This window comes from Mangifera indica, chromosome 2, assembly GCF_011075055.1.
Source record: "Mangifera indica cultivar Alphonso chromosome 2, CATAS_Mindica_2.1, whole genome shotgun sequence".
Taxonomy (NCBI): domain Eukaryota; kingdom Viridiplantae; phylum Streptophyta; class Magnoliopsida; order Sapindales; family Anacardiaceae; genus Mangifera; species Mangifera indica.
In genome coordinates this window covers 12,527,740-12,536,984 of record NC_058138.1, presented here as the reverse complement: position 1 = coordinate 12,536,984, position 9,245 = coordinate 12,527,740, and the positions used below count along the sequence as shown (strand labels likewise).

Sequence of the window (9,245 nt, the reverse complement as noted above, 5' to 3'; positions counted from 1 at the left end):
TTACATAATCAGATCATAAAAGATATTTTTGAAGAATTCAAAAATCTGGACGTTGAGGATGAAGAGATGATAGTATATATTTCATATTTATATTTGTAATTATACATTATCTAAATAAATTGATTTGTAATATTTTAAAGTATTTTTTATCATGTAACCACGATATTCTTTCATCAGAAGTGATAAATTATTAATAAAATGTTTGAGGTGTTGTACTCTGTTTTAATAATTAAAAAATAATTTATTTAATTTTTATTATAAAAAATAAAAAAAATTAGATTTAATGGAATGAATTATTTAGGATTTAACATAATATAACCCTATATATAGGGTCATATTGTAAACTTATGTTTTTTTTGTGAATTAGTTCGGTACGAAAGTCCATTACTATGGAAGGCTTGGGTCTAGTATGCTTTGGTGGGTCATGCCAAAGCCTGGCGCGTAATCCTCCATCTTTATCTTTTTGTGAAATAAATAAATATAAGATAAATGGATTTAATAAATAAAGACCGGAAAGAAAGTAGTAATAATCGTTTAGCATTAACGAGAAGGGTATAGATAGAGACATGTCGTCGAGGCAAGGTGCCCAAGTGCACATGCACAAACACTGGACACGCCAGCAAAGGGAAAGATAAACACAAAGCAAAGAAAAGCATGGTGCCATGGATGGAAGCCACACTAAGTTTATTCAAAATTCTTTTTTTTGTTTCTTCTTTAACCCATCAAAGTAACCGAAACACATAGCACAAGCAACCGAATGAAAGAAAGGAAGATCGAAATTACCTTTTGTTTGATCATTTTGATGTTTAACACCGGTAGATAAACAAACTTAGACATCTGAATCTCAACTTTCAACTCTCTTTCTGTTTTCAAGAACATCAAAAAATATTGTTGATAGTGATGGCGGAGGGGGGTTCACGAGAGATGGAGATGTCGATAGCAGCGTCTTCAATGTTTCCCGGGTTCAGGTTTTCACCAACTGACGTTGAGTTGATTTCTTTTTACTTGAAGAAGAAGATGGAAGGCTCTGACAATTGCGTGGAGGTCATTTCTGAGATTGAGATATGTAAATACGAGCCTTGGGACTTACCAGGTCTGTCGTCACTCATTCTTTGTGCAATTCTTTTTAATTAATTAATGTTACCAAATTTGACCTGGGTTTGGCAACTGATTAGTGCTTGATTATTTTTCACTAGCAAAATCCATCATCAAATCTGACAATGAGTGGTTCTTCTTCTGCGCTCGTGGGAGAAAATACCCAAATGGGTCACAAAGTAAGAGGGCAACTGAACTGGGTTATTGGAAGGCCACTGGAAAAGAGCGTAATGTAAAGTTAGGTAATAATGTGATTGGCACAAAGAGGACTCTTGTGTTTCACATAGGCCGGGCACCAAAAGGAGAAAGGACTGAATGGATTATGCACGAGTATTGCATGGCGGGAAGTTCTCAGGTAATTAATTTGAGCAGTCAGCACTAAAATTATCAGTCATTCTGCAAGAAATTTAAGTTGGTATTCTAACTTTTTCTCAACATAAGCATTGGAATATGCTTGATATTGAGTTGTGCAATAATTATATCCACAATCTTATTCTTGCACCATATTAATATAATTTATAATTCGGGAAGCTGTGCTGAGGGTGTTTCCTGTCTCTTCTTCTTCTCTATGTCACACATAGTCAATCTATTAAGGTTGTGCCGGCCATTTGATTTGTATCAAGTGGCTGGTTTCTTGAAGGAAATATACAAATCATTGTCCCTTCAATTGGGTGTCTGATGAGGCTAAGTTAAAATAAAGTTTCTTTTACTGTCAATGTTGCATCAAAAAAACAGAAATACTTTGTTTAGGGGCTGTCAGAAAGAATCAAGGCAGAAATATACTGGTTTTATATGTTGACTGAGCAGTTGGACATTCTTTTTTGTGTGAATACATTTATGCATGCATACAAGTGTTTGATGAATTTTTAAGTAAAGATGTTTTTGCTTAAAATTTGTACAAGTCCAAACATATGTGTATGTGTGCGCGCGCACGAATGTAGCTTGTGGCATAGGTAAGCAAGAATGCATGTTTTGTCATCCAGAGAAAAAATTCTGTGGTTTGTTGTAAATTATAATGTCAGGTCTGTAGTTATCATAGGATTTGAAATTATTGCTATAACTTCTGTTGTAATTATCAAATTCCAGTTTAGTATAGGAGTGCCATTTGAGTCGCAGCTTGTATCCCGCAATACTTTGGTTCTCTATAGCTATTTAATGTGGTTGGTGCTAGAAATTTCTACATTTTATTTATTTATCACAATTCCACCATCTCCTAAGTATTAATTTATTTTCAGGTCTTACTTGGCATTAAATATCAGTACCCTTATACCCCTACCAGAACAGATTAAATTCTCTGGCTCAAACTAAGTTAGTTCTACAACTGCTTTTGCCTAGTCCTCCCAATCTCTGGAGGAGGCAATTGGACAGCTGGTTCTTGTGTCTAATTTTTTCTGTTTACCCTATCCAGCTCTGGCATTACTTAATGAAAACTATAAATGTTAATTCTAAAAGTGTTTTGATTTATAGAATGGAAAATGTAGTCCTCTCTATTAGGTGGAAACAGATTGTCACTTTGGGTGATTGTAATATGGACTTATGTAACTAATGGATGCGCACATTGGACTCTATACTTTCCATTTAGTCATAACACATGTACAAGTCATAATGCATATAACTTATTTTCTCCTGGGGAGAGTTGATGAGATTTTTCTGTATTCTGTTTTACTGTATTTGCAGGATTCTCTAGTAGTTTGCCGTCTTAGAAAGAATAGCGATTTTCATCTGAATAATACTCCAAACCAAGCTTCCAGGACTAGAAGAAATCCTCACAGTATCTGTACTGCATCAGGAGGTACTGAGGTGACCGAGACGTCTGAAGGGGACAAGGGTGTTGAATCCTGTTCAAAAAAATGTAGTAGTAGTCATGATTCTTATTCTATAGAGCAAACTAATTCAATTAATGTAGCCGAGCTGAAACTGGTGGATGATGTTAATCTGACAGCATCTTCCAGTCACCAAAAGGTTGGATTTTTCTTCCATTTTTTTCTTTTCACATTTTACTATTCATGCAAGTTAATCCTGGCACCTTCCTTAAAATGCAGGATACTGATATTAATGAAGATTTATTTGCTGAGATACTGAAAGATGATATAATAAAGCTAGATGAAACTTCATTTTCTACCACACTTAACCTTTCACCAATGGTTGGTAATGATATGGAAGCTGAGAGAAACTCTCAACAGCCCGCTTCACTTCCAGCAGTTCCATTCCAAGGAACAGCGAATGAATTTCTAGCTGAATATCCATTTCCAGGAGATCCTTCACAGGGCACAGCAAACCGAAGAATCAAATTGGGAAAGCATAAGCTAAAGCTCTCTCGTTTTGGGCAGTTGGAAATAAAAACTAAATCTCATAATACGGATCAGTCTCATACATGTTTTCTCACTATATTTTCGAGTATGAGCAATCATGAGAGGCTTGTATCTGTAGTGTTCTGTATCCTGACTTTGCTGGCTCTAGTTCTGTTTCTATTTAGAGGTTTCATCCCCTCAAAAATGTCATATTTGCTACTTTAAACAATAGTGTCTGGGACTGAATGTGAAAATCAAATTACTATAATATTTCTATGGCTAATGTAAATCGAAAGTTGGTGGTTTTTAATGGCAAGTGAGGCTTTTCTATAGATTATTAGAATGGTGAGTGACGTTGATTTCAGCTACATTGCAAATTTTACGGTTGTCATGAACACATCTTTTTTATTAAATGGAAGTTACATCAGGGAAATTGGGTGGTCTTGATAAATTTAAAAGAAAAAAAAAACATTTTAAATGCCAAGTTCATACAGAAATGACCTATGGATAGGCAAAAATTAACCAGCTCCCTTGCTTTTTGCAAAATTCACATTTTAATAAGCTAATCCAAAAGTTTAAAGCTAATGATCATTTCATCAGCAACTCCAAACTTCGTTACAAATTTGTTGGTTAAATCTTAATTTTAACCCATGTGACCTAACCCCTAAAAAGTGGTTTGGGTGGTAAAAAAATTGAACTTTAACTTTAAGTGATTGGGTTAAGTTTTTCGAATTTTCAATGACATATTAAAATAATATTTTTTTCTATAAATTTACAAAAGAAAAAGCTAATGCTTTAGGAGATATTTGTCCGAAAAAGAGTGATTTACATTAACAATTCTCTACACATTGAAAATGTATAAATTGCATTTTCTCACCAAAAATTTAACTGAAAATTGAGGATAGAAGGGCAAAGCAATCAATTTGCTTTTATTGAGGAGTGGGATTCTTGCAAAGCTTCTTCAAGAAGTTTTCATGGAAATGTGCTGCGTGTTAGTAGGGCGAGAAAAAGTCAAAATAATAAAAAAACAAAAGATGAAAGTTGAAGAAGACCAAAAGTTGGGGAAAAAAGGCAAAGTTTTGTTTCGTCACCTTCGTAAAACAAAGCCTAAAAGCAAGTTCGTCGGATTTTTTTTACTTGTGACAACCATGTCATCCTTTTGGTTTGTTTTGAAAAGTATTTGGGAAAAATAATTATATGATTTTTATGTATATTAATTGAAAGAAAAAAAGACAATTTCCCACGGAAGTTTTATTGAAATGATAAATATATACTATGAAAGATAAAAAATCCAAATACCTATCCAAAATTTACTCTGTTAGGATGTATCCACATTTTGTTTATTAGAGTTAAGAGGCAAATTCATTATTTTATTAATAATATTAAAAAAATTAAAATTTTATCTCATTTTTCTCTTTTAATTTGAAAAGCTAACATTTTTCCTTCTAAAATAAGTTTTAAAAAATTCACTTTTCTCCTCTGAAATCCAGTCACTTTCTCCGACAATGGCCAACCAACGGCAGAAGAGCCTTCATCCAGAGGTCATTCTCTAGACAACGATCGTTGTCCAAGTGTGACAACCATCATCTAGATCCGAATGACAAGCATCAACTAGATCTGGACTATGCATCTGGACGATGAAGCATCATTCATTCTAAACAATGGAGAGTCGTCCATTCTAAATGACACTTTATCATCCAGACTAGATGACAAACATCATCCTCATTGGATGACTCTCTATTGTTTAGATCTGGACGATACTTCGTCGTCTAGTGAAGGACGATGAGTATTGTCCAATGAAGGACAACGAGCGTTGTCCAAATCTCGATGACACATACAATGAGTATCGTCGGTCTCGGGTAGCAAGAGGGAAAGTGAAGAAAAAATTAGGGATTTGTGGAGAAAAGTCACTTTTCAAAGTTCATGTATGTGGGTTAAATGTTAATTTTTAAAATATAAGGGGGAAATGAGATTAAATTATATATTTTTAAATAATATTATTAAAGGACAGTTTTTCCCTTATATTTAATAGAAAATTTAATGTCGTTAGTCTATAAGTGAGTGTTTGAGTTTTTCAACTATCATGAGTATATTTTTTAGATTGAACTAAAACTTGGGTGGAAAATAGTCCTTTGCCCTAATTAAAATGATAATTACATATATTTATATTGAGATATAACACAAGGACAGACATTATAAATTTAAATTATATATAATACTTATCTCTTTACAACCCTCCCCCCCCCCCCCAAGGACGAAGTAGGAGACAAAGTTTGCTGTAAATAAAATAAAATCAACGAGCACCCAAAGGCTTAGTAAATATATCTGCAATCTGATTGACGGTAGAAATAAAAGTGATTTTAACATTCTCACTCGCAATTTGTTCACGAACAAAATGATAATCCAACTCAATGTGTTTAGTGGGAGCATACAGGATTTGATATGAGATAAATAGCACTCAAATTGTCACATCATTGAGTGGGAAGAGAAGAACGTTTGACACCAAGTTCAACAAGCAAGGACTGTAGCCAAAGTAACTTAACAGTAGTATTTGCAATCGTTTTATACTCACTTTTAGTAGAAGATTAAACGACTATGGGTTGTTTCTTAACCATCCAAGATATTAAAGAATTACCTAAATAAATGGAGTAGTAGCCATAGGAGTGTTATAGTGTTTGGCATTGGTCATTCCCCGTTTTCTCCAAGATATTAATGATATATGTATGTTAAGTAAGTAGAAGTCCATCAGGTAAACGAACAACCTCAATATTAAAAAAATAGTGAAGTGGATTAATATCATGTGTTGGAAATTTAGTTTAGAGAAAACCATTAATACACTGAGAGAAGGAACTTGTGACAATTTTATCATTAATGTAAATAAGGATAAATAATCTATGAGTGCCATTGTGAAAAATAAATAAAGACGTGTTAGCCTTTGATGCATGAAACCCTAATTAAGCAAGAAAGTGCATAACTGAGTGAACTAAGCACGTGGTGCTTGCTTAAGGCCATAGAGCAATCTTTGAAGACGAAAAATGTAACATCTTTCTTCAGTTACGTACCTCTACTTGAAATATGTACTCGAAGAGATATGTTAACTTAAAACTATTTCAAAACATTTGTAGTGATTGTTAAATGCATGGTACTTATAACAAATAAATGCCCATATTCTAAAAAATGTATTAATAAATCTCACTAAATAATTCAATCCAAATAAAGCATCTAAAAGTCAATTTTATAACACCTAAATGCATAACATTCCAAACTCAAAGGTCTACGCATAAATAAATGTAAATAAAAGTCCAAAAGAATAATTGATGAGCTGATCCATTGGTTTTACCGCAACCCTATTACTTAACGATCCTACTTGCAAAATCACAAAAGAACATAGTAAATGAAATACATACACTCAGTAAGTAGGTGAGTACACAACAACACAATTAACGTTATAATTTCAAGTGTTCCATATCCAAACATGTTATGGTATTTTGGATGTCTCTCAATATCCTAGATGCCCATTTGAGTATCTCAACACTTTATACCCAATTTTTGATAACAACATCATCTTTGATGACTCATACCAAACGATGTATATCAACATCTTAGATGTCTAGTGAAAACAAGTTATATCCCTAATTTCATCAATATGGTGTACCTTGTACACATGTTGGTTGGGTTTTGGGTTAGTTCACACAGACAATCACACAACCTTAACCTGATGTTTTCATAGCCACACTATATATAGCTTGTAACATAATCACATTGCACATAGCTCTGTGATAAATCACACTACACACTATTTGGTGATAGGTCACACTAATATAGCTTGGTGACAAGTCATATGACCCGTAACTCAATAACAAGTCCATGTTGCACAAAGCTTGGGGGAATAACCACACTGCACATAATTGATAGTGAAAAATAAGGCAGTACATCATTTTAGTTTTTGACTTGGATTCACTTTTGTTCGTGTCTATGTCATCACCACATAGTTAGACACACTCTTAACAATTCCCATCTCATACTACTTTCATTAGGGTCTTATCATTGATTTTCCTCATGCTTATCCCATAAGGGTAATATAGTCATTTCTTATTGTATAGGAATAGGTGCTCACTACCCTAATTACTCATTCTTTAACTTTCATCAATGAATGGACAATGCTCCATACTCGAACGAATGTTCCTCAATGTCCTAACCAACGGTGTCAAGTCTTCTGCATGTTTTTCTCCAAACCAACTTATTTTGCTTATGTCATCAAGAATGATCATTCATCCCATACCGAACTGATATTCTTGGCCACAATAAAATGCTACCTACTAGACATTCCTAGAGTGAATGATCTATTGAATCTTTATCCTAAAGGATGAACAAATGGTACTGTTTCCCAGCAATAGTCATTTATTACCATCTGGAGATTTCTAACTAACAAATTTCTATGGTTCTTGACCACCATAAAGTAATTGACATGCACTTGTCCATCTTAATCAGTATCTAATAATCCTAACATGCTTTCTAATCAATAATAAATACAACATAAACAACCACCACAAAGATTTAAACTAAAGATAAACGTTTCACAACATGCCATATTGTTATCACCTTGTAGACAATTGTAAATCAACTCGAGAATTAACACTATTGATCATGGTAAACCAAATGTGCCTTTATCATAAACATGTAATCTCTTCAAACCACAACACGAAAAAGAACTAATAGCATATATTACAAATTACCGATTCATACCAAAGAAAAAAAGAATCATCTACTTACCTCCCTTTTGGTGAAAGTAATTTAATCTTCACATGGTTATGATTTTGGCATCCAAGATTGCTCCAAAAATCCCTTTCTCAACATACTTTTGCATTTTGTAAAAGTGGTATATGAAAAATGAGCCAAACAACCACGATGCCTTTTTTATTTTCCATAAATAATACCTCCACACTTAGTCAATTTCACGCATCACATGGAAAAAGACTATTTTGCCTTTGCTATCAAACACACATATGTGTAGCCTACCTACATAATCATGCAACCCCAAAATAAAACATATACAAAGCCAAACATAATCACAAGGTAAAAAGACATAATTACCTGTGGGCATACATGTAGGTGTTATAATAAACATAGTCAGGATGGTCAGGGTTAACAAGTTAACAAATCTTTGTTATTGTTCCATGTAAACTTCTTTAGTTAGAATTCCATGTAAAAATGCATTGGAAATGTTAAGTTGATATAAGGGCCAAAGATGGATGGAGGCTAAAGCAACAATATTTCATATACGAAATTGAAAGTCTTAAGATAGTCAAGACCAAATTGTTCATTATACACTTTGGCGACCAATCGAGTTTTATACTAAGAAATTGTACCATCAAAATTCCTCTTAATATGATATACATATTTGTCGCTAACAATATTTTTACCAAGGGGATGAGGAACCAATGTTTATGTCTAGTTAGCAAGGAGAACATGAACCTCATTATCCATAGCATGACGCCATTTGACGTGGTGTTTAGCTTGAGTATAGGTGGATGGTTCAATTTGAAGATATGTGGGAGAGTTAGAAGAAAGAATAGAAGAGGTTTTTATCATTGATGCAACGTTGGCTTCTTGACGTTGCATAGTAGATGATCGTAACTACATGGGATAAATATAGGAAGTTAGAGGAGGATTTAAGCCTTGGCGGTAGAGAAGGTTGTTGTTTAGTGGTGAGTTAGAAGAAATATCCATAAGAAATTTAGGACATTTTGGTTTGAATGAGAAAAATGATGGGATGAGGGAGACACAGATGAAAGAGATAAGGTAGAATTTTTATTGGGGAAAAATAAAGTATGAATGTTATCTATGAAAGAAGGAATA

At 33.6% G+C, this 9,245-nt stretch overlaps 1 protein-coding gene across 1 annotated transcript; it reads left to right on the top strand.

Annotated features, from left to right (window-relative positions):
- Positions 1-546: 546 nt before the first annotated feature.
- On the top strand, positions 547-3,718 carry LOC123209498 (NAC domain-containing protein 40-like). The gene is made up of 4 exons (XM_044627576.1): positions 547-1,093; positions 1,197-1,450; positions 2,773-3,057; positions 3,138-3,718. The coding sequence occupies exons 1-4, from the start codon at positions 901-903 to the stop codon at positions 3,609-3,611; spliced, it is 1,206 nt and encodes a 401-aa protein (XP_044483511.1). The 5' UTR covers positions 547-900; the 3' UTR covers positions 3,612-3,718.
- The last annotated feature ends 5,527 nt before the right edge of the window (positions 3,719-9,245 follow it).